The 25,000-nt window shown below is 36.0% G+C and overlaps 5 protein-coding genes across 6 annotated transcripts in view; 4 read left to right on the top strand and 1 right to left on the bottom strand.

Annotated features, from left to right (window-relative positions):
• Positions 1–8,465, top strand: part of LOC129805770 (ras-GEF domain-containing family member 1B) — a 68,020-nt gene extending 59,555 nt beyond the window's left edge. The window contains exons 10-11 of the mRNA XM_055853909.1: positions 3,520–3,683; positions 3,817–8,465. Of these exons, the coding sequence (XP_055709884.1) occupies positions 3,520–3,683; positions 3,817–3,887 (235 nt within the window). The 3' untranslated portion in view covers positions 3,888–8,465. The remainder of the gene's footprint in view (positions 1–3,519; positions 3,684–3,816) is intronic.
• Positions 8,466–8,955: 490 nt separating this feature from the next.
• LOC129805771 (protein SCO1 homolog, mitochondrial) lies at positions 8,956–10,232 on the bottom strand. Its single transcript, XM_055853910.1, has 5 exons — positions 10,134–10,232; positions 9,825–10,047; positions 9,557–9,754; positions 9,289–9,497; positions 8,956–9,219 (listed from the first exon to the last, which is right to left on the bottom strand). The coding sequence occupies exons 2-5, from the start codon at positions 10,027–10,029 to the stop codon at positions 9,067–9,069; spliced, it is 765 nt and encodes a 254-aa protein (XP_055709885.1). The 5' UTR covers positions 10,030–10,047; positions 10,134–10,232; the 3' UTR covers positions 8,956–9,066.
• Positions 10,233–13,314: 3,082 nt separating this feature from the next.
• Positions 13,315–20,874, top strand: LOC129805783 (serine protease inhibitor 28Dc). Its single transcript, XM_055853922.1, has 5 exons — positions 13,315–13,515; positions 16,956–17,044; positions 17,652–18,452; positions 18,516–19,240; positions 20,606–20,874. The coding sequence occupies exons 2-5, from the start codon at positions 16,959–16,961 to the stop codon at positions 20,761–20,763; spliced, it is 1,770 nt and encodes a 589-aa protein (XP_055709897.1). The 5' UTR covers positions 13,315–13,515; positions 16,956–16,958; the 3' UTR covers positions 20,764–20,874.
• A 2,601-nt stretch (positions 20,875–23,475) lies between these two features.
• LOC129805779 (COMM domain-containing protein 8-like) lies at positions 23,476–24,171 on the top strand. Its single transcript, XM_055853917.1, has 2 exons — positions 23,476–23,603; positions 23,658–24,171. The coding sequence occupies exons 1-2, from the start codon at positions 23,556–23,558 to the stop codon at positions 24,159–24,161; spliced, it is 552 nt and encodes a 183-aa protein (XP_055709892.1). The 5' UTR covers positions 23,476–23,555; the 3' UTR covers positions 24,162–24,171.
• A 332-nt stretch (positions 24,172–24,503) lies between these two features.
• The window catches only part of LOC129805193 (excitatory amino acid transporter), a 41,156-nt gene continuing 40,659 nt past the window's right edge, over positions 24,504–25,000 (top strand). The window contains exon 1 of one of the 2 annotated variants that reach the window (XM_055852959.1): positions 24,504–24,900. The gene's annotated coding sequence lies outside the window, so the exon portion shown is untranslated. The remainder of the gene's footprint in view (positions 24,901–25,000) is intronic. The other variant, XM_055852957.1, reaches the window with a different exon arrangement.

The following is a 25,000-nucleotide window of genomic DNA, read 5'->3' as shown; positions in this document are numbered from 1 at the left end:
AAAGAAACTTTCGTCCATTTGAAAGGAGAAACAGCAAATTAATTTATACTTTATAATGGCAAAAAAAGAACACAGAGTCCGACTATTTTCTTCGAAGGCTTCCTTTGAATATAAATTATGAGAAAGTTTATATTTTCCAAGAAACTAATTAACACGGCTTTAATAGAGTTAAATTAGGGAAATCGGAGTGTTTTTGCCACCTGAGTTTGCTGTTTTTGCTCTGATTTTTTCTCAAACTAATGTTTTCAGCAATAAAATAGAAGAAAACACATAATTTGCATTTAATGAAAATTGCACAGAGACTTTCTTGCAAACACACTTAATTCAACTTATTACTCTTAATAGACGAAATCAATAAAATCTTTAAACTGAAAAATACTTCTTTAAGAAATTCTCAAGTAGAGTTTCTCTTCCTTACACTTGATGATAGGGCTTTGATTTATGATATTAAAGATTAATTTGCCAGGAATTTACAGTGACTGAGAAGGAGACGAGCTTAATCTCTCTGATTGTCAGATAAGGTTCACAAAAGCCAATGAAGATATTGTTAAGACATATAATTCCATAATATTTGATGTTAACATTAGATGTAATTGATTTAACAAATACCTTAGTATAGATAACATAGATGGATTGTGTGAAATCTCAAACATTTAATTGAAAGGTATTGTCAATTTTGAAAAGATTAGTTTACAGATATATAACTTTGTATATTATATCTATTGAGAAGTTTAGTATCTTATCTGTTGTACGTAAAAGAGATGGCAAAGCATACCAGCTCTACAGGGTGCTCGAATTCTCGAGAAAGAGCTACCCGTGTATTAATTTTTAGCAAGCTTTGTGGATACAAACCGCTTTATTACCTATTAAATTAATTCATAAGTTAAAAAAAGAGATGGCAAAGCATCCCAGCTTTGCGAAATGCTCGAACTCACAAGAAAGTCCTCTCCGTTAGCATATCATTAGTATGCACATAATGTTACTGCTGATTTAATATTGTTTATAGACAATGAGAAAGCCATTAAGAAATTATTTTTAAAAAAATATTGAAAAAGCTTGGGCCAATTTAAGAAAAACCGAAAAAAACATTATTTTTAAGGAATTTTACTTATAGGGAATGTAGAATTATTCAAAAATCGCTACTTAACCGGTTCATAACCGATGAAGACCGATGCAGTCGGGTTCGAAATTTCAATACCTATCTAAAAAATCCAAATTTAACCAAATCGGTTGAAAAATGGGTCTCTAAAGACTTGAAGTCGATATCTCCTACCGTTTAAGCTCCAGAACAGTGACAAGTTAAAAAAAAAGACGATTATATAACTGCTCTCTCCGTGGAGTTCGAGCAGTAAAAAACATTCCAAAATAAGAAACTGCTTAAGAAAATTTTTAAAATATTTTTCCATGAGTAACAACAATACGAAAAAAAGTGAATCTGAGAAATGTAAATCATTTACGTGTATATTACCGATTCACTACTGTTCAAGTCCGATGCAGTCGGTTTAGAAATTTCAAGATCTTTCAAAAACATTCAGATTTAAGTAAATCGGTTGAAAAATAGACCAACCAAAGTTAAATTTTGATTTTCGAAAATTCTATATCGAAATGGTTTTCGAGCATAGGTGTCCAAGGACGAAATATGCGCCTTGACAACCTCTGAAACATATTCGAAATTGAAAGAAATCGTAGGAGTTGTTTTCGAAATAATCTAAGAAAAAAATGGTTTTGGTGGGGTAGGAGGAGGGTGGGGGGGGGGGAAGAAAAAAAGGTCCTAGATAATTAATTTTATATCATTTCATCTCATTCATTTCATTTATTGTCATCTCTCACATAGGGGGAGGTGGGGCTACTTTGAGCTGTGGGGCTAGATTGTTATACGCCTTTTTCTCCTATTTCTAAATGAAGCTGGTCCTTACAATTATTTTATTTAGATACACAATTATTTTGTCTATCCAAATTATATCATGTTAAAACCCAGTTTCCTTTAGAAATATGCGAAAAAATCGTATAACAATGTAGCCCTACAGCTCAAAGTAGCCCCACCTCCCCCTACTAATCTGTTTACGAATTTACAAAAGTTAAATTTAAATAGTGGGCCAGACCGTAAGCTGTTCAACTGATGCTGGAAATTAGTTTATCTATATGCGCTAGCAAAAACATAAGACACCATGAATGTTAAGTCATGGGGCGGGGGGGGGGTGGTTTTTAAAGGCCGGAAGTCGATATCTCTTACCGTTTGGCCTATAGCCGTGTCACAAGCTTTCTTGATAAAATTTTGAGAAAAACATTAATTACGGGTACAGTACCGACCGTACCGACTCATGATCGATTAAATTCAATGCAGTCGGGTTGGAAATTTCAAGATCTTTCGAAAAAAATCAAAATTTAAGCTATGCAATACATTGTGAGGAGGTGTTGACCTCGGGACAGACGTAGGACAAGGTAACTGAATCAATTTCAGGACCTCGCCTGAGATGAGAACACCTTCGGATTGACCGCGAACATCTTCTTGAAATAGTGGAGGATCGGCAGGTGTGCGATTAACCTCGGTATTTGGGTCCGCGACCCCAATAAGAATAAGTGGTGAACACTGATAATAAGGATTTTCTTTTTCAGGATTTTGGTGTTTGGAATGTTGGCTTTCGTGATTTTAACGTTCAGGGTTTTGGTTTTTACGGAATTCTAACAATCAGGATTTTGGCTTTTGGGATTGTGTGTTTCGGAATTTTGACCGGTACCTATTAACCATTTAAGGAGGATTGGGTTACCGGTGACCAAAAAATGATTTTTTTTTCTCATACGGCTATCTCATACGGCGATTTGCTCAATAAAGTAAAAAAATATATATTTTCTGACTAATTTTTTTTTAGCTTCGTGTCCATAAAAGGTCGTGTCCATAATATATAAATGCTTGCAATATAAAAAGTGTTGGGCATAACATGTAAAATAATTCTTTGTTCTTTTTAATTTATGTTTTTATAATAAATATAATTATTTTGAAACAAATTTTAATAATAAAATTTTGTATTCATTTCTAAATTTTAGAAAAATTTCTACATTTTATTTGGCTAAGGTAGGGGGAAGTGGGGCACCTTTGAAATTGGGATTTTTCTCCTATATTTAAGTGGAAGTGAGCCATATCAAAATGTAATTTAGCTTCTTAATCTGTTTTTGCAGCTAAATTATATCACGATAGGCCTCAATTTTATCTAAAAATAGGTGAAAAATCCAAATTTCAAAAGTACCCCACTTTCAAAGGTGCCCCACTTCACCCTATTAGTCTCTGATGAGGGCAGATAAGAGCAGAAGCGGAAAAGTAAATACTCGACGAATAAATTGAACCCGGAATGAATATTTGAAAATTTATTCAAATAAAAGTTTTAAAATAGAAGTGGGCATTAGCATTCATGCATAAAACGTTATTATATCTCCGAATTATATGCAATCTACCAAAACTACCTTAAATTCGTGCGTGTGTTGTGTGGAATTTACACGGTGATTTATGACTATTCATTACAGGTTGCCAAACGGACATCTGAATGTGGCCGCTTTTGATCGATTAGCGGCCGTTGTGGGTGCCTTCGCGCGTCACATGAGCGATGTTAGTGCTCCCCTGGCCACTCCGGGAGAATTCGAATCCCTCTGGCGACATATGCAGCAGTGCAATTTGCTCAATGAGACGGGTAAATGAGGCAGATTTTGCCTTTTTTTTACGCATTTATCGCACATTTTTAATTAAACACTAATATTTCCGTCCTCATTTTCCGCATCCGGCCATACACCCATTGACACCCGTGGATTCATCGGGACATACAGATCTGCTCCTGGCATCGTTCGACTGCGAACCACCCACTGCGAGTGAGAAGCTCAACTACAACATTGTTTAGTTGGAGTGTGAATATTAATTGCTTGAGTTGTTGCAATTTTCTACAGTGTTACAGTTTTTTATTAGTAAAACCACCCCAAACCCTCTTGGTTTGTTCACACGTTGCACAAGTTGTGCAGAAAAGAAAGATACGCTAAATTGGTTTGCTCTCTGACGGTGCAAAATATATAGTTGATTTCTCTTAAACTATGCTCTTTAATAGATTTTTTTTTGTTGTCTCTATAGAGGGAAGTGGGGCACCTTTGAAATTGGGATTTTTCACCTATTTTTAAGCGGAACTGAGCCATATCATAATCCAATTTAGATTTTGATTCTGTTTGTGCTGCTAAATTACATCACAATAAGGCTCAATTTTATTTAAAAATAGGTGAAAAATCCCAATTTCTAAGGTGCTCAAAAGGTGCCCCAATTCCCCTAGCTTTTTTTGTTTTTATTAGAGCAAATTTAGTATCTATTTTATTCATTTAGAAAAGAACAAAAATTGGAAACAAATATAACAGGCAACATAGAAAACCAGTGATAAGCCCAGATAAGCTTGTGATAGCTGAGATTATTGACAGTCGACTTTGAAATGCGTGCAACTTTAGGTGCTTGAAACTCGGAATAAATAAAAAATCTATTGTAGTTGAATTTTGGGGGAAAGAATCGCATCAAGTGTTCTCGGCGGTCGAAATGGATTACATTGGCTCAACGCGAATCTTTACCCACAAAATTCAACTAACACTGGAATTTTCAAGCATTCCGAGTTGCATGTATTTCAAAGCCACCTGTAAAGAATCTCAGGTAACCGTAAGCTTATCTGGACTTATCACTGAACATTTTCTATTTTAAATAGTTTGAGTACATAAAGAGATAGAGTCCGGTCAATTTTGTTATAGTAAAGGTCGGGGTACTGTGGGGTAGATTGGGGACGCATGCATGCAAATTTCATCAAAATCGCTTCATAACCACCGAAAATGCAGCCTCATGGGAAATTCTGTAACAGTATGATAATGTTCTGTAACAAATTTTCGTGGTAAAATTCAGAACCAGTAAAGTAATACTGTAACACTTGCAATGCAATAATATGACAAATTGCCAAGATTGCCATATAAGTTGCGTTCGAATCTCAGGAGCGCTTTTTTGAAAATGTGATTCTGTAGCCATGACATTGTCATTTGAGCTCACGTGGCATTCAAAAGTCACGTATTTGAAAATTCTGGCTATACAAATGACAATGAATTTTATTAAACAAAAAACTATGACGGACTGTATTTAAGTAATAAGGGAAGAGCACCAGCGATCGGTGGTGTTCCTCGGATCGTCAGGTTAATACCGTATTTTTACTCCAATTAAAAAGAATTTTTTACAAATTATTAGCTACTTTTTATCATTTATCCTTAGATACCTCATTAAATTCATGACGATCCGAGGTAGAGAATGCAAGTTTGCAATTACCCCTATTTTTTTGTAAATATTAAAAATTCAAATGCACTGATATAGTTAGATGGATAATTAACACACCAATTAGCAAAAAGAGAAATACCAAATAGTATTTAGAAGGTTATATTCTCAACTAAATATGGATGAGCATGTCCCTTAACATTCCGATACGTGACACTCTTCCCTTATTATTAAGTGAAAGGATATAATAAAAAAATCAATTAATTGCATTTTCAAACTCATATGTTATGTGAAAAACAGTTCGATTGGCATTGTCAGGTTTCGAACTCACGTGTGACAATACCACAGAAATTACAAAATTGCCCCACAGGATCACAAAAAAGCCCAGTTAGCATCGAATGGCCATCGCAAGGAGCTTTATGAAGCTTTTAGTAACTGTTAAGAGTCGGATTTACAATTATTTCTTTAGAATTTTCCACATAAAAGAAATTAAATTTGTCATATGATATTATCATACTGTTACAGAATTCTCCTACTGGTCAAGACATTTTTGGTTATAGCTCGTCAGGGAACATCGAGGGAGGAGTGCGACCCACCATTGGAAAGGCCTCGTCCTCAACTACAATATACTAAAATTTAAAGAAAAAGCATAATCTAGATTTCGAAATGTTCAACATCGAATTTTTGAAAGTCGATTTTTCGATTGATCGGACTTTCGATTAAATCGAATGCAGTATGGTGTGTTAAAAAGAATGTCGTATTCCATGAGAGCTTTCCAAAACATCATTTTTTTCAAATTCTGGCAATTAGGTCCGGAGTTATGGCCATTTCAAAATTAAATTTTTGATCCCTTCAAGCTCGGGTCATATCACCCTAAACACACTTACGACTTAAGCCGAGAGAAGACTTAGTGAAAAATGAAGTTTAACCATTATGTCGAATATAATTACTCTTAGCCATAACTCGGCAAATCCTCAAGTCTGTCAAAGCCTATAGATGTCGGGGGGCTTAGTTTTTTTTTTTTTAAATCGAAAGCTTTTAGGCCCAACTATAACATACTACAGGAGTTCCGCTTTCAAAGAAATTTTCGGGACCGAAAAAGAGGCCGCGAATTCACTCCAATGACACAGAAAAATTGAAAACCCACAGGATAGGTCTTTGAAATAAGTTACGGAAACGCCGTGATGTATGCAAAACATGCAAAACATTTTCGGCGTCAATTTTTAAGCCTGTTTTCAGCGCCAACACTTCATAAGAAGTGCATTTCTAATACACAGGGGCATTTCAAAAATTATTTTATAAATGAGTTCCCAATAGTAGGCAATTCATACCAATTTTTTTCAATCCGTTTTCACTTAAGCCGGAAGTCCCTGGAAAATTTGAGGCCGGTTAATGTCATAAGAGCTGAGTTACACTCGACTCTTCGTTATCCGGCTGACTGGGGGACAAAATTACATTTAGGTTTTTTGAAACGGTTTTTCAATTTTGTGCTGCGTGAATTTATTTTCTGTCTGACAAAGAACAAGAGAATTTTCTTCATGGTGTGCTTATGTTTCATTTTTTATCACAATTACGTATTAAAAACTTCGATACAATGATAATAATACTTTAATTCACACTGGACAAACTTCACGTTTAGTAAAAATAATTTTGAATACATCAACCGCCAGTGTTTGGCAGCTGTCACCCGGATAACGAAGAGCTGAGTGTATTGAGATAACAAAATTTAGGAGTATTTCTTCACATGGAAGGAAGGGCCCCTACCTACACTCCCTTCTGACATCTGACATCACTTACTTCTTGCCGCCCATCGACATTTAACCTCTGCCGAAAACCACTTGTCCGATATCTCTCTCCGTTCTCTCTTCAGAAGCGTTTGTACTCCGGACGGGACGGGACGTCCACGAAAATCGATTTTTAGCATATATGATACAGTAGACTAGACTCTCGCTAATTCGGCTCTTTCAAGATCGGGCTACTTTTTAATTCGGGCGGCAGTTAAATTTGAAAAAAGTTTGTTGACATTTTTCAAGTTAGGATTATTATTATCAAATAAAGCAAATATCCTTAAATTTGCCATGGTTTGTCTTAGTTATGATGTGATTTTGCATTTTTGGAGTTAATCATGAAATTTACCATAAATATAGGTACAATAGACTCTCGCAAATTCGGCTCTTTTAAGATCGGGCTACTTTTTAATTCGGGCAGCGGTTACATTTGAAAAAAGTTTGTTGTTATTTTTCAAGTTTGATTATGATTATCAAATGAATCAAATATGCTCAAATTTGGCATGGTTTGTCTTAGTTTTGATGTGATTTTGCATTATTGAGGGATTTTCATGCAATTTACGTTATATATGAGTGTGTAAACTCAATATCTATATGCATATGAATAAAAAATCGTTGCATGTCAAAAACTTAGTCGCTCGAATTTCTGTCTAATTCGGCTGACATTTCGATCCCAAATGCCCGAATTTGAGAAAGTCTAATGTACAGTAGACTCTCTCTCTCTCAATCGGGAATATGGGGCAAAATGTCATCCAAATTATCGAGAGATTTGGGCGTCAAAGTTATTGTAAATTCCACAAAAAGCGCTCAATTATAAAGAATCACGATAAAATAGGAAGAACTACAGCGAATTTGAGCAAATTAGCTTCATAATTAAGCGTGAAAACTGTCAACAAAATTCGTCGCCCGATTGAAAAAAGCCGATTGAGGAGAGTCTACTGTATTCATGATTTCTGAGTGTCAAAACGTGTGCATCCAAAAGTTGTGCCTGATCTTACAAGGTCGGATTTGACCTCTGACCACAAAAGCTGTAAAGAACCTCAGCTATAGAACAGGTCAAGACAAGACAAAATATATTCTTTTCAATTTTATTTTTTGTTTAATCTTGGTCCTTCCGTATGTTTATAGCAGAAAAAATATAAGTCAATTTTATTTTCCGCATAAAACAAAGTTCCTTTTTTGATAAGTTTATTTGCAAATCATTTATAAATACAGAAAATTTCAGAAATAGTTGTTAAGCTTATGCAATATTGAGTGTCATACGATAACCCAGTTCTTAAACGAATAGCATTATCTGTATAACATTCAGCGCCATCTCTTGGAGCAATCCACTTTCAAGTACTTCGTTGATTAGTTACTTTAACAAATGTTTTTTCTCTGTGTATCAAAGCCATATTAGTGCATTTTTTTATTTGTTCTTCTACCTTTTTTTATAAAAATAAGCATCAACTGTGTCGAATTGCATTAAAATATAGTAAAAAACAAATAATATCTATTTTTACCATTTCAGAGAATAAAAGTGAAATATTTACGCCACATTAAAATGCCACTTTCAGTGCAACTCAGAAAAAAAAATCATTCACAGTTAATAATGCATCATTGGACGTATTTAATTAAAAATTGTGCAGAATTTATATGACATTCTGTATTTTTATATTAAATACATTCCTGATGCAAAAAATTGTTGCGCAATATCAAGAATAATGTTTTATTCTGTTTAATTTTTTACGGGTTTCAGGGATGAAATTGGAAGTGTTTTTTTTGTGTTGGGGCGGGGAATCCCAGAGAGCAAATCAATTTCCTGGTGACACTCATTTTTTTTTTGTAAATTTGACGAATAAAAAAAGATAAGACGAGGAATTGGATATTGCGATGATAAATGAACCAAATGTAAATATGTGAGAATGGAAATAAAAGTGAAAATGCATTTTTGTATATGTTACATCACGACTTTTTTTTCCTTTTTTTAAACCCTTATTCTACTTTGAAGTACTCGAAAGTGGGCGGATATCACCCAAACCAGGATTTTTCATTCAGTTGCTTGAACTTGGCCATGTTGACCATGATGGACGTCGTTATCTGATCCGCCTGCATCGACTGCCCGTAGTAATCTACAAATTCTCCGTTGGGATCCACCAGGTAGATGATGATCGTGTGATCGACCTGGTCAGGAAGAAAAGCCATCAATAGTTTGAAAATTCCCAGAAAAAAATCTCCGTCAGAGCTACTTACAATGTAATCATCGTCGACATCTTTAGGTCCGGCACTGTAATAAACCCGAAAAGCTTTGCAAACCTTCTGGATTTGCTCAACAGTTCCCGTCAAACCCAATAATTTCGGCGAGAATTCCTTCACATACTTCCCTACAGTCTCTTTGGAATCCCTCTCGGGATCAACAGTGATGAACAGAGGTTGAATATTGGGTACTTCTTTAGTCTCATCTGAAATTCCCAATCAATCCTAGATTCCCGCCCAGAAAACAATCACAAAACATTTTTACCAATTTGATCCACAACTTTGGCCATCTTCTCCAGCTCCTCAGGACATATATCAGGACAGTGAGTAAATCCAAAGTAGATCAAAAGCCACTGACCACGGAAATCTTCAGATTTCCGTGGCTTTCCCTCACAATCCACAAGTTCCCATCTCCCACCAATTGCCGCCTTCCCCAACTGCCTCTTTCGCTCCCTAAGCAAAGCTGAATAACCCAAGAAACACTTAATCAACACCCGGACAAAATATTCCCCCTCCATCCGTCCCATTCTCACCCATATCTTTTTCCTGTTTCAAGTAATACATGAATCCCATGACACCAGCCCCGGCAATTGAGATTATCCCAAGGCTCCGCCACGTAATTGGGCCAATGGCCTTTTTGGGCTGGTTCCCTGTTGCCATTGAACGCCTAGGAAGAGTTTCTGGAAGTCTTCGTGCCCAGGGTGTCCGGGAAAAGAGGAATCTTCCAAGACGGGACATTGTGAGGTTATGATTTACCTGGATAACAAAATAAAACAAATTATTTAATTTACCAATAAACACAGAATCCCGAGATCTTCCTTATCCTCCTAAATGCGAATTACCTGTAAAAATATCTAAAATCAATAAGAATTTCCAAGGAATTCTAGAGAAAACACTCAAAACTTCTTGTCAACCCGACTGCACTTACTAACAAATTATACAAAATTATACCTGAGCGTATTCTATGTGCATACCACATATTATACATGAATTGTAAGTGGTACTGGTGATACTGAATTTTCAACACAGAATCGATACTAGGGAAAAGTATTCTCCCTTCGAATAATGTAAATTTTCTTGTTTTTTTCCTAAGATATTTTCACATACCTATTAAATATTAGTTAGCTTATTATCAATTATTGATAATTATGTTATAAACATGTGTAGGGTGGCCGCAATAATAGTTGCCTTTGTCTTTACTTATGGTCTCTTCACAAAAAAAAACTACAATGTCACAAAATGATTTCGAGGCCATCATAAGACAAGCCACAAGTAATGCCACCCCACCATATGCTATGTCTCTCGTCAAAAGTAAAAGAAATTCACATTTATTCGAAGCCATGAACGTTTAAAGGGAGAGTGCTTTCCCCCTTAGTATGTGTGTCTTTTTTTAATTCCTAGTCATTTATTTTTAATAAAATATGAACTTTATAAAATTACATTAAAGATAAAGATCATAAATATTTGATGATTTTTTGGATGTTTAATTATAAGAGGTACTTTTACACTACTTGAAATGTGATTTAGCATGAATTTTGTGAATTTGAACAAATGTCAAATTTATAATTTGAAACGACCGTTTTTACATTTTAAATGAGTTTGTATATTGAAAAAATTAAAACTTGCAGAAAAATAGGCATAACCGTATAACTGTAACAAAATTTATTTATTTGTCTGCAATATTAAATTTACTGAGTGAAATACTTCAAGAGTGTTGTATGGAGCGGTAGTAATTTTTTTTTTAAAAGTAGTCAATTATACAATATTCATCAAGAAGTATCAATTGTGAAGTTATGTGGTTATGTTTGCACTTAGCGCTTTGGTGCAAATTAATCTATCTTTGGGCTTCCTGCTAAGTCACAATATAATAGTCTCCCCACCAATAGTCATAATCCTACTGTGAAGCTTTCGTACAGGTTTTTTTGAATTCCCCAATCACACAATGTGAAATCCTGTCCAGGGTAAGATTTCTAACTTTCTGAGTTTATCACGTGATAAATTTACCGATCTGAGATCTTCTTTATCTAAGTGTTTCAAAAGACTATCAAATATTACTTTGTAAATTCCAGGACACCATGAGAGTTTGACGTGATATTTTGTTTGTACGAAAACCTCACGAAATACTCACAAAATGCGATATAAGAGCTGTGAATTTATCACGTGAAAAACTCACGAATTTTAGAAGTCATCCGCAGGCATAGTGCTTCCTTGAGTTTTTCCCCATTTGAATTAAACTCTGATCATATTATATAATAAAGTTCAATGAAAAAAATTAGACAACCGACTTAACACAGCTTTTTATAACTGTGTATCAACTTCTCTGCCATTTGAAATGCTTTTGTTTCCTTGCTACTAAATTATTATATGGTTTTGCTGTTGAAATACTTAGGTGAGGACCAACTAAATAGGCTTGCGATTGAAAATCACTGGGTTCAAAATCACAAAATAGAGCGCTGCGATCAACGAACAAGCTCTGGATCAACGTCTAGGTCACCAGTGTTTAGCTTTTAGTGGTCCAGTGACTATACCTGCTCTACTTAAAGTTTTCGCTGCGCTTTAGTGAAAAAACCATTCACCGATGTAGATCTCTGGAGGAATGGGAGGAATAGTTATTCGGAAGACATGGTTGTGTTAAACAATTCTACTGGGTCAGAGTAAGTCAGAAACCTTCTTGAGAAACCTTGAAACCTTAGAGAAATTTATGTCCATATTGAAGAGTTTTTCCTACACAAGCGTAGGAAATTCTCTTCAATATGGACATAAATTTCTCCAGTGTGTGAAGACCATTAGTGAAAGCGTGCAAGAAAAACTAGTCAGGGTGCTCTAACTTCTCCATATGCCTTGATGAGTCGACTGACAACACTCATTCGTGTCAACTCCTCATTTTTGGGTGAAGGGTCTACCCAGGCTGGTCTATTTTTGAGGAAATGCTTGACTTAAAACAACTCATAACGACAACTGGAAAAGACATCTTCACTGCTCTTCGGGAAGCCCTGCATTTTTTTTGGATGAGAGAGATTTGTAGGCGAAGCTTTTCGCAATAAACACCGATGGGGCGCCTGCCGTGAGTGGAAGTCTGAAGGGATTCTGCGGCCGCGTGATAAGAAAAATGCCTCATCTACAGTATTATCATTGTATTTTACATTAGCAAGTGCTATGCGCGAAAACTCTCTCCCACCAAGGAACACTTTAGAAAGTAACAAAGATAATTAACCGACTCCGAGGAGGAAAAAATCGCAAACACATCGGTAGCTAAGAGACTTAGACTTAGACAAGTTTGTTAAGGTAGCGTTTCGACCATTGACGTACAATTTTCATTTGACGTTTGTTCGGTTTCAAACGGTTCTTGCTCATCGCTATGCAAAATAAAAATGAAACAAAAATCACAGAAATTGACTATATTTGAATTGAATAAAATTTAATTATCTGTTCGACCAGAGTGGAGAAAAAACTTGTGAAATAACCGTAGAAATATTTGGTACGAATAATAATTCTAAACTCATGCGCAGTTCTGCTGGGTTTATTGTATAACAGTTTGAAAATAAATGCGTTGGAATTGCAGTAGAAGAATAATCCCGCGCAAATTATTGAAATAATGAATGTAATAAGAGAAAAGATTTTATATAAATTATATGTTTTTTTTTCTAAGTAAAACCACGCACTAGTGAGTTTTATGATACTTCAGCTCAAGTGACAAAGTGATAAACCGCAAAAATACCCAGATCTAGCCTTTTGTAGTGTAAATTTCTGGGTGACAAAGACATTAATACAACAATGGGTCTTTTTGGCCTCTGCCAGGTGAATTTCACGGCTCATCACTGTGAAATTGATCATGCAAGAGTCGGAAGAATGAGTCACAGTGTGGGAAAGTCGCAATTATATAGCAAGAAGAGTCTCATTACTCTGCGTGTGATTAGCATAATTTCAATACAACTCTAATCACTCGATTTTTCTCGGCAGAAAGTGAAGAAAAAAAAAGACAAATAGCTTCTTCATTCCGAGAGAACTCGACACTTTTGTGAAGTACTCATAGACTGAAGAATTGCTGAGAGAGATTCTCGCGAGTTTGCCGGAGTATTTAGTGGTCTGTAACTTCCCAGTTGAGATCAGTCGTGCGAGAGGCAAGCTCGTGGAAACAGTGCTCAACAGGTGTGACTTTTCCCTCTTGGTGGATTATTACCTATCCTAGAAACCTGTTCTCCAGCAGAGACTCCCCAACATTCCGTAAGTTATTATTTGCTGAAGAAATTTTCCCTCCTCAAAACGACGCAATGTAATTTTCACGCTTTTATCATTTGCCGCGATGATCTTTCCGCGCGAGTGTTTGCAAAGGAAAAAAAATAACAGTCGCGGGGTTACAAAACACTGATAATTTTTTTCTCACGATCTTCACGTCAAATTGAGAGACGGTGTGTTAGCGAAACAGAAATAAAGTGGTTTCTTCTGAGAGGATATATCAGTGATCTCTGGGGTTAAAGTATGGATATTACTTTGAGTTCCTTCATTATTAAAATGCCGCATTTGTTGCGACACATTCTGCATGGTTTTTGCACATCGCTATGAAAGTTTTATGATTATTCTCAATGCAGGCATTTTCTCAATGGCATAGCCGATCATTTGCAATTGAATTTGTGAGTTCACCTTGAGTCCCACTGTTGATTTTTCTATGTGATCATCAAAACGCAATCTTAAAGTTTTTCTCCATTCCTTTCGATGAGAGAAAATCCCGCGATCACGGATTTCCCGCCAAAAAATCTTGTATAACATCTTCTGTCCCAATTCCTCGATGTTGGGATGCTTTTTGGTTTCTGGTGACAATTTTCTCGAGGTCTCACGACTAGTTGAGTGGCCCTGTGACCCCGGACGATGCATAGGTACGCGACATGAGAGAGAAATTCAGTGAGAAATGCAAATGATCAATGAGACCGACAACCCAGCGGTCCACCCACACCTTACGTTAGGCATAACATGAAAGTGGCTCCCGTCCTACCTCTATTTCGTTGGCGAATTAAAAACTTTTAAAAAAGCACAAATTGACATTCCATGGCAATTTAAAAATTATAGCAATTAAAATTTATCGAAATTCACGTATAAAAAATATCAGAAAAATATTAGAAAAAGTTTTTAACACATTCACCTGTCGCATACTGTATTAATTGCAAATTAGACGATTTTGAATAATATATTTTTTCAAAATTTATTTTCAAATTGCTGTCGGGAATGGATGTTTAGTTACTTTAGTCTTCCAATTACTTGGGAAAGAATAGCCTGACAGCGATGTAAATACATTTTTTTGTTCTTTTCTCTCTTCGTGGAAAGTCATGGAAAGTTTTTGCTCAAAATAGCGGGCGGAAAATTTGACATATCGTCGAATTTATTAAAATTGGCCTTCATCTGCCTTCCTGATTTGAATTGTAGTTGCAATTTTGTTTTCTTGGATAGTTATTTTATCAAAATCAATGTTTAAGCTCCAGACTTGCCGACTGTAAAATCCGGCGGGCATTTGACCCTTTGACATCCTTTGATGCAACCTTTTCATCCATGGAGATGGCCTATCCTCGTGTATTATGATGGAACAATATCATGGAATGACCAGTTTCTTCCCTCTTCCACGCTTACGCGATTAGGGTTTGACACCCCTGGATGTTAGCGACGATCGCTAATAGAGAGAGTATTAATTAAGAGACGGACGAGAGAGAGAGAGAGAGAGAGTTAGTTAGTGACTAGACTCGGATGAGTAAGGACGTTACGGCGCGGCGTGCAGAACAGTGGCAGGATCTAGTTGAAAGAGGGGAACAGGTGGTACGTTTAAATCTCGTCTCTGACCCCCTTTCTAAGAGCTCTCAGATCCTTAAATAATTCCTTATGGTACACGTGTAATATTCTGGCAAAAAAAGTTAACAAATGGAGCTATTAATGAATTAATGTGAAGAATTTTAAGTTAAAAAATGTTTGCTCTTTATCATCGTAACCCAAGTACAAGAAGTAGCAAACTTTTCTTCAATTTCAAATGTTTTCGTGTACAAAAAAAATTGTCGAACAGAGCGAGTAACGGCCAAATAAGAGTATAAAAAATTATTTAATTCAAGCACTTAAGCATTTGAAAGTATAACATTTAAAGTATATTTTCTGATATTTTCATTTAATAATCGTAAAAATTCAGCCGTTATATGATCAGTTCCAATATTCTGGAAATTTTTTGAAAAAAAACTTACTTTTCGATGGACAAGATTACACAGAGTAAATTCATCTGAAGTCAAAAAACCAAATATTTCCTGTTAACAGATAAGCGGTTGATATTAGTAATCGTGTCGGAATACTTGTAATCATGTAATCATGTTATATTGCTGCTGTTGTATCCCGTGTTGAAAGAATCCGCTAAGTTCAAATGCAGACCGCCCAGGAGCGCCTTCCCCGTGATGTGGATGCTTCTTCCATGCTCCCGGAGTTTTTTGGGCAGAGGCGGTGCATTTTTATTACGTTATATTACAGTGAAAATGTCTTTTTCTAAACATTCAGATCTTTGCACCGGGCGGGACTCGAACTCACAAGCGGTTCATGAAAATTAATAAATGCATGAATGGATTATACTCCCTCCGTTCCGAAATAAGTCGTGCGTTTGGCGAAGAATTTTTGTTTCGAAACAAGTCATACGTTTAAATAAGTTTAAACAACAAAAAGATATTGAGAGCACATGCTTGTATATAGTTTACAAAGCATAAAAAAATAATGACCGGGCAATAGCTTTCAATAAAACCTGTACATAAAATCATTTATTACTTACTTAAGACTTCCTTATATATTGCTTAGAATTGTTTGATATGACTTAAAAAGAACTACTTTTTCAAAATCATGAAAATGTAAATTTAGAGCTGACAAATAGTAAAAGTGTTTACCTTACCGATCTTTTATGAATTAGTATACACTAAACATTACAGTTTGTAATGCATAACAAGGAAAACTTTTGAATTGGCCGCTGGGAAAATACTACCTTTTAGAATTCGTGAGGTAAAGAATGGCAAATGCGGGAGTTGATGTAATTTTAATGAGATCTTCTTTCAAGTACTATTTCTATGGCATTGCCGCGAGCTTTCCAATCTGTTGACAGCATTGACAAAAGACAACAAATACAACAGCTTTGGGGGCTTTTTTTTGTTCAGGGAAAATCCGGTATTTCGTAGTTGAAAACACTCCAACAAATTAGATGCTAATTTTGTAGTATCATTTTGCAATTACAACTGAATTGTCGAAAAAAATAGATTCGTAGAAGACATTCTGAGGTCAATTTCGAACATTCACGCCTCGTCAGTATAAATTTATTTATTGGACAATGAGTGATCTCCTTGAACTTGAAGTTCCAGCTATTGATTCTACTAAGTGATTTATGGGAATTGGCGCGAAAATTTGTCGGAATTCCCACGTTTTTCCGCAACATTTTTAAGTAATTGTAATTGCATAAATAGGAAAAATTACTCACAGAATGGATGAAAAAGTGAATTGAGCACATGATTAATGATGAACAGAAATGTAAAAGTGAATAATTGCGATAAACAAAGATAACTTAATCACTTTTATTGAATATATTTTTTAGTTATTAATTATATTTTTTTATGAAAGTGTTTCATATGGTATATCAACGTAATTTGTATTGATTTTTCTTTCAGAATATGCCGAAACAGCTGGTGATTTTCGGCCTCATTTGTACATTGAGCTTTACTAATGGAATGGGATTATCCCTCGATGATTTGATAGCGTGAGTTTATTGATTTGAAAGTATTTACTAATTTGTTTTTATTTGAATGTCCCGAATGTTCATATATCGAATATTTTGTAGGTGAGGTATTTGTAATAATTGATAAAAGGGAAAATTACTAGAAATAACTACATCATTCTGTTACCTTGTCCAGGCAGAGGAAATAAACAGTTTGTTGTGTTAAATTCTGACACTTTTTTTTGAGAAATATTTTAAGTTTGATACATAACGCGTTTGGTCTAATATTTGTAATGCATTTTCGTCTAAATAAAAACCATATAATAAATGTCACTCTCTCAGGTTTTTCTCAGTTTGGACCAAGAGGAGTTGATCCTCCATTTTTCTTGTGATTTTATCGCTAATCACTGAACATTTTTGCTGACCATTTGGTATTTTAGGAAACTCCCAAGTACCATGAAACTAATAATAAGTAAGAAATTATCTAACAATGATTTTCTATTCATAGAAATGATTTGAACTCACACTGGAGTGGTTAAGTTTAATTATATTTTTAATTTGCTGCGATAAAAAGTTATTGTTGGGCAAAAATTAACTGTATAAGTGATTTTGTTGATTCACGTGCGGAAATGCTTTTTTTATGTTGCAGACAGAGTGGATTTAAGCCCGTGGATGCCGTAGATTATATACCAAGTAGCTCGAATCTCGATCCTACAACTCTCCTGAGGAGAGATGTGACCAGTGCTTCTGCTCTGCAACATGATCACACGTCCAAAAATGTCCTGAATTTGGCTCATAAAATTGGAAAAACCCTATTGACTTCTGAGGATACCAAAGTAATTGTTTACTCTCCAGTTAGTATTGCTGGAGCTCTTCAGCTGGTTCTCTTAGGATCCAATGGGGAGACTTACAATGAACTTCTGCAACTTCTCTCAGTCGATGATCCTAGGAGTCTGCACAAAGATTTCGGGGATTCGATTAATGATCTGCTAGCCACAAGCGTTGATGATGTGAATGGAGGGAATGAAAGGACGAATACAATAACAACAGGAGCAGGATCTCTAGATCATCGAGTGTCCATCGTCAATGGAATCTTTGTTCAAAATGGTTTTTCTATTCGACCTGACTACAGATCTGTTGTGGAATCAATTTATAGGAGTGAAATCACTGAATTGGACTTTGAAAATCACCCTGATCAAGCTGTTTCCTTCATTAATGACTGGGTAGAGAAGTCGACAAACGGAAAGGTGAAGAACATCGTGTCTGAGTCCTTGTCTACAGATACTAGAGTCATTATAGCATCAACTCTATATTTCAATTCTCGCTGGAAGGACACATTCATTGAAGGAGGCACTAAACGCAGGGAATTCTATCCTGATGGCTTATCAGGACGACATATCGTGGTTGACATGATGTCATTTGGTGGAAGACTTCCGTACTACTATGCCAGGTGAGCATCACTCACACTTAATAAATGATCTTGCGAAATTACATCTTTTTTCAATGTTTGCAGAGAATACAATTGCCAGATAATTGGTGTTCCCTACAAAAACAATCTCAGCACATTCTACATTATCGTACCGGATGACTCAAACGCTTTTAAGCTGAGGCAACTTCAGAAGGATCTCACACCAGATAAGATCGACTACATGATTTCCAAGATGACCCTGAATACCTCAATCCTACTCCTTCCCAAAATGCACCTAACGTCTGAGTTCAAGTTGAAAGAAGTGCTCAGTCAACTCGGGGTTAGAACGCTGTTTGATGAACATTTAGCTGATCTGTCATTGATCACCGATCAGGATATTTATGGAAAAATCGGCAAGCTTGTTCCCTCGGCTCTTACTCAAGCAGGAGGCAATGCTGCTTCTAATCATCATCATCAGTACGAAAACCGCGAGGACTTCCTGATCTTCTCGAGATTACGGGGTGACGACGATGAGGATCACGATGAGATGGATATGCACAATGTCGATAGTCACCGAAGGAAGAGAGCTACATATAAAGTGGCCAGCAAGTTTGATTATGAATCTGAACCACTAACCCTCAAAGATTTTGTTCTGAGGAAGAGAATCACAAAGCCACATGCTGAGAAGAAGCTCTCACGATCACGAAGACAAGTCCCAGACGTTGAAAGTTTAAAAAATCTTTCTGAACTTCGAAGCAGGGTAACCAACAACCCCGGACTCTTTGCCAGCGAAGTTATCCACAAAGTTGATCTCACAATTAACGAAAAAGGTAAGTTTGGTCTCTTGATCTTATTTTTCGAATATACAGAGGTTGATCCTCTGATCGTACATTGAGAATTTACGATCAGGGATTTGCGTGTTTGCGTAAATTTCTAATAAATGTGGCAAGATATGCTACTGATCCACAACGGAACATGCTGCAGTGCACTCTATCTCTAGCCTCCCAAAGTAAAGTCCCCATTGCCCATTCTCTGGAAGCCATGAATTGAGCTTCCCCACATCTTCACGGTTGCAGGCCGACTAAAGAGCCGATTCGTTTACACTCTAGGGATAATCCATCGGGTGCGCACCACTCCATTTATCGGCGATATATCCTCTGGAATTAGCCATTATAGCACCCCTTAGAATCACCACCCCAACCCAAAGAGTTTTCGTCAGGACGGGCTTTCTTCCTCCAACTTCACTAGGCTGAACTGTTCTACTACATAAATATGCACACTTTGATTGCTGGAAGGCTTCTTAAGTGCAATATAATGCTATTTCATATAGAGGAGATTTTTTTAAGATCTTGCGACTTTACGTACCTTCCCTTGTCCATGCGTTTTTTACCTAATTGATGATAAATCCGTGGTGGTCGACTTCGGGTAGGAAAGCTTCTTGAGGGTTTTATATACCTCGTTGGACATATTAGCGATTAATGACGCAACTCTCAATGATTCTCGAACATTTGCGGCGATGAAATACTGTTCCACGCGGTCTTTGTACCCCACAAAGTCTTCTTCAGGGTCTGCCGCGGGAAATTTGCCACACGCGGTGACCACGTTTTTCGACGTGTCCTTTTCAGATTCCGTAGGCATCTTCGCGATCACTGGCTTTATCTCATCCTCGTCGCCAGCTGATAAATCCGTGGTGGTCGAGTGGATTTCTCAGCAGATCGGAATGAACACTTACTTTTGGGGAAGGATATTTGGCTTTATTTACAGACTACTTTCTTGAGATGTTGTCACTCCGAGGGTTCAGCTACAAGTGACCTTCTCACTCTTTCACTAACACTAACTCCCTCTATGTACAATAATTATAAACTTAGTACATATTTTAGTACAATAGCAGTTACCGTCACTTTGCTAATTTCAAGACACGATAATTGACTTTTCGAAAAAATAAATAAAAACACTCAGATTGAAGTTTTATATTTTTAGCACTGCCACTGGCGTGACTGTCGTTGATGTCGCTAATCTTCGTAAATTTCACAAGACTTTATGAATTTAGAAGCTCATCTTGATTTCTGAAATTTCGGACTAATTCCTGAGTGTATTGACACCAATCCTCATTTTTCGAGCTGAGCCTTAAGCCATTGCTTGTGTCTATTTTGGTCTTTAGGATCTCTAGACTGACAGACAATTGAATTTTTCAGGAACGGAAGGAGGAGCTGCCACTTTGACCTTCCTTCACAAAACTGGCACAGATGTTGTGTTAAGGGTCAACGTGCCATTCATGTTTCTCATTCGCAATGAGGCAACGAAGCTACCACTCTTTTATGGAACTGTCTTTGAGCCTCAAGAACATCCCTAAAGAACAAACCTTTTTTTTATTTATTTCAAATAAACTCATCTTAAGTTTGTGTACAAAACAGCGGTAGTTTAAAAACAATAAATGGTATTTTCCAGTGATCTATATACTAAAGGATTATTTTAAGAAATTGTGCATGAGAAGAGATCAAAGAGGAGATCGTTTTACTTTCAGCACTTTGGGAGTATTTCACAAATGGCTGTATTTTGGTAAAATGGTAAGTAAATATTAAAAAATGGTAACTGAAAAGTCAAAATTGGTGAAGTGAAATATTATTGGCAATTGGAAAATTAAGTAATCATGGCTGCAGCATATCTTTTAGATCAGAAAAATTTCATAAACTCAAAATTTAGAGTAATTAGAGTAATTATATTAGAAATAATGGTTAAAGTGCATTTCCATTATTTTCCACTAAGTCGTCTCTCGGCTTAAGCCGTAAGTGTGTCTAGGGCATAATATCGGTGAGCTTTGCGCGCCGATATTAGAGCTATTGTCTCCAACTGCATGCCAGTTGGATCTGGTACCAATTCCCACTTAACCAAAAAACGGGATTACGGATTCCTATAAAAGGCAAACGACCCATCGCAACGCTATCTATTTTTCTCTATCCGCTCTGAAATACATTATCAATCTTTTGTGAAATTTGAAGTCAGGATTAAAAGTCTTTTTGAAGTAAATAGTGATTTTTATTGGTGCCTCTCTGCGGCGACAAAGCTGGAGATTAAGAAAATCTAATTCTTTGGTATACAGCAGTAGACTCTCGCTAATTCGGCTCTTTTAAAATCGGGCTACTTTTTAATTCGGACGGCAGTTAAATTTGGAAAAAGTTTGTTAACATTTTTCAAGTTTGATTATAATTATCAAATGAAACAAATAAGTTTCATTTAGTTTTCATTCATCAAATATAAGTTTTGATATTATTTTGCATTATTAAGAGATTTTCATGATATTTACAATGTATTTGAGTACGTAAACTCAATATGTGCATACAGATGAATAAAAAACCGTTTCATTTCAAAAAGTTTGTCGCCCGAATTTCTCTTTAATTCGGGTGACATTTTGGTCCCAAATGCCCGAATTTGAGACAGTCTATTGTATTCTCCAGGTACGTCGATATAACACTTACTCACCAAATTTGATAATTTATTTAGCAAATTGAGTTTTTTTACTTTCTAGGTTTAAAGTATTTAATTTTATTTTACCTACCACACATATTTTGCCCTTTTATGAATTCACGGAAAATACAAAAATAAATATGAATTTGCTCTCAAAATTTCCAACTTCACTTTTTAGACTTTTATTCACGTAGCTAAACACGCAACAGCTTCCAACTATATCCAAATGTATCCTTACAGTAGACTCTCTCTCAAATGGGCATTTGGGACGAAATGTCATCCGGTTTATTGATAGATTTTGGCGTCAAAGCCTTTGTAAATTTCACAAAAAGCGCTCAATTATAAAGGATCACGATAAAATAGGAAGAACTACAGCGAATTTGAGCAAATTTGCTTCAAAATCAAGCGTGAAAATTGTTAACAAAATTTTTCGCCCGATTGAAAAAAAGCCGATGGAGCGAGAGTCTACTGTATATCCAAATGTATCCTATTTCTTAAGATTTTCTTGTAGTCTCTGCCCTTGTCATTCAGAAATCAAAATATTTCTTTATTCAAAAGACTTTAACCCTTTAACGACGAGACACCTTTTACGGACTGAAAATCAACAATAAAAATTAAACTGGGAAACATAATCAATGATAAGTCTTACATCTAAAACCTTGGAAAGTCCAACTGAGTCTGATTCTGTGTATTTCGTGCTTCTATGAACGATAGGGACAAAAATAGCTCAAAAATTTAAGTAATTTTTCTGACAATACCAATGAATAATATTTTTCGCTTTAATGAAAAATATTACGTATGAGTATTGCAGTTTTTATTTCCAAAAGGGTTTTGCTTAAAAAAAAATTTGAAGTATAAAAAATAAATAAAATCAATTATGAATTTGAGAATTTAAATATTCGCCATTTTGAGCTTAAATATTTACTACATAGCAAATAGCTAGAGACTTGCAAAAAATATTGTAGATCCCTTCAACCTTCTACTTTACAATTATATACAGACCAGGAGGGTGACATTAGCTCTGAAAAATGCGACCAGTTTTAATGCAATTTTTTCCCTGTTTTCGTATACATTTCACGAGTTATCTCCAAAACTACGTAGATTGCCAATTTAGGGTTTTCGGTTGCCTCTTCGTTATTAAATTGGCTTTTATTTTGTATTAGTATTTGTTACTAACTCATTCTACAATGACAGAAAACAGCTAAAAAACTCAAAAAAATTTTCGGCTAGCTAGAAACATATGGAAAACATAGGAAATGTCATGCCCCTGATACAGACATTAGAAAAAAATAACTTTAGGTAGTCAGAAAAAATTATTTTCTTTATGGGACACCGGTGTTCCAATGGTCCTTAAAGGGTTAAGAGAATCACTAACACAATAAGTGTTTAATAATAAGTACTTAATAAGCACTTACTTTTAATACCTTAGTTTTAAGTGCTGTGTATTTAGTAACTGTTACTAAACATGAAAATAAGAAATTCAACACACCTTACCTTAGTGTTATATGGGGTCGTCCGGGATACTCAAATGCTGCTTACTTCGTTACATTTCAAATTGTCAAACATTCTAATATAACAAGTTTCCATGTTGAATCACCGCTTACAGCGCCAATTGATGTCTGTCTTGTTTTTATTTTGTTTACAATCCTTCCTTTAGAATTTTCTTGATTTCCTAGTAAAATGCATGAAATTTCTTTAAATATTGACAATGGGGATGTTCTGCGAGAGGTGAGGATACAAATTTTCCTCATAAACTTAGAATTCATTTTGATTTTCTTGCAGTTTTTGAACCTTGCAATTGACCAGGAAGTTTCTGTGGACTCTGGAAGAAATCTTCTGAAATCCTGGAAAGACTATGGATTTACCCATCAGGATGAATTGGATTTAGCCACGAAGAGTCTCAGTAACATTTTCGGGCAATATGCCCGAGGGCAGATCGATCAAAAATCCCTGAAATCGTACTTTTCCTACCTCAATCCGGAGCTTCAGGAGAAGATTGTGAGAGTGATTGAGGGCAGAAAAGATGAGATTCTCAGGCATCTTGTATTCAGGAGTATTTCTTCTGAACAGAAGGCTCTAGTGTCATTTGATTGGGATGTAAAATGGATTCTGGGAAGCAGCAGTTCTTCAACTGTCCAGAAGCTGATAACTTCATTGACGCTGAACTGCCGGAAAGGGAAAAATCCAGGAGAGAGTGTTCATGTTGAGATGGATAGGGAGTATTTGGATAAATTGATAGGAACCCTTGAGGATTGTGAGAGGCATTTGGCAAATAAAAATTCTTAAATTTAGGAAATTATTTTTTTTCTTGGACTTGATTTCTTTTAGAAGTTACTGGGGAATTATCAGGAGTCTAAATGGATTGTTTTGACTCATTCAGAGCTATAAATTGTGTCTTGGGTTCATTAAGAAGACCGTCAAATTTTCCGCTAGTCATTTTTCTAGGTGGTTGTGCCAAGATTTTCTCTGCAAGACACCGCAATAGAAAAACAAGGTTTGCTCCTGGAATCCCGATGCATTCCGCAGATTCCACGGGCAGTCAGATGAGTGCCAAAAAAACGATTGAAAGCGACGATTCGACGCCGAGAATCGTGGATAGAAAATTGAGGGATATTTTTAACGTGCCTCAGAGCAAAAAGTACCACAAGAGAATCACTGCACGCGCAGTGAGTGGAAGAACCTCGAGAAAAGTGTCTCGTGCCGGGAAAGTGATCATTGATCCTCATATCGCCCATAAATTCCTGAGAAAATTATCATCTGACCCATTTCTTCTCTGAGAATCATGCGAGAACTATTGTGATTGATTTCTCTCTGAAATGATCAGGCGGAATTATTCCTGCCACGTGGAGTTTGAATGAAAGTGATCATCGCAGTGTTCTCCTGCCCATTGAGCCTCTGGCCAATTTAATAGTGATTCAGTGGATTAAATGAGACAATCATTGAGGAAGATTTATGATTGCTGCTCTCATTTTATTGTGCAATTCCATTTGTGTCTCAACTACGCACGATCAGTCGGACTCTATAGGTGCGATCGCTAGAAAAGTTTCCCGAAAAGTTGCTCTGATCTTTTCTTCAAAAACATTATTTTTCCTTATTTTTAATGAAAAATCGCGAGTTTTTTTGTA

This window comes from Phlebotomus papatasi, chromosome 3 (genome assembly GCF_024763615.1).
Source record: "Phlebotomus papatasi isolate M1 chromosome 3, Ppap_2.1, whole genome shotgun sequence".
NCBI lineage: Eukaryota > Metazoa > Arthropoda > Insecta > Diptera > Psychodidae > Phlebotomus > Phlebotomus papatasi.
This window is presented reverse-complemented; position numbering and strand designations above follow the sequence as displayed.

Bases quoted from the DNA above. Each gene is read 5' to 3' on its own strand.
- LOC129805771 (XM_055853910.1), bottom strand. From the start codon at position 10,029: ATGTCCCGTCTTGGAAGATTCCTCTTTTCCCGGACACCCTGGGCACGA. The intron at 9,498-9,556 runs GTAAAAATGTTT...TGGGAATTTCAG, and splicing joins CAAAGTTGTGGATCAAATTG to ATGAGACTAAAGAAGTACCC. The intron at 9,220-9,288 runs GTAAGTAGCTCT...CTTCCTGACCAG, and splicing joins ATGTCGACGATGATTACATT to GTCGATCACACGATCATCAT.
- LOC129805783 (XM_055853922.1), top strand. From the start codon at position 16,959: ATGCCGAAACAGCTGGTGATTTTCGGCCTCATTTGTACATTGAGCTTT. The intron at 17,045-17,651 runs GTGAGTTTATTG...TTTATGTTGCAG, and splicing joins TCCCTCGATGATTTGATAGC to ACAGAGTGGATTTAAGCCCG. The intron at 19,241-20,605 runs GTAAGTTTGGTC...TGAATTTTTCAG, and splicing joins TCTCACAATTAACGAAAAAG to GAACGGAAGGAGGAGCTGCC.
- LOC129805779 (XM_055853917.1), top strand. From the start codon at position 23,556: ATGCATGAAATTTCTTTAAATATTGACAATGGGGATGTTCTGCGAGAG. The intron at 23,604-23,657 runs GTGAGGATACAA...ATTTTCTTGCAG, and splicing joins ATGGGGATGTTCTGCGAGAG to TTTTTGAACCTTGCAATTGA.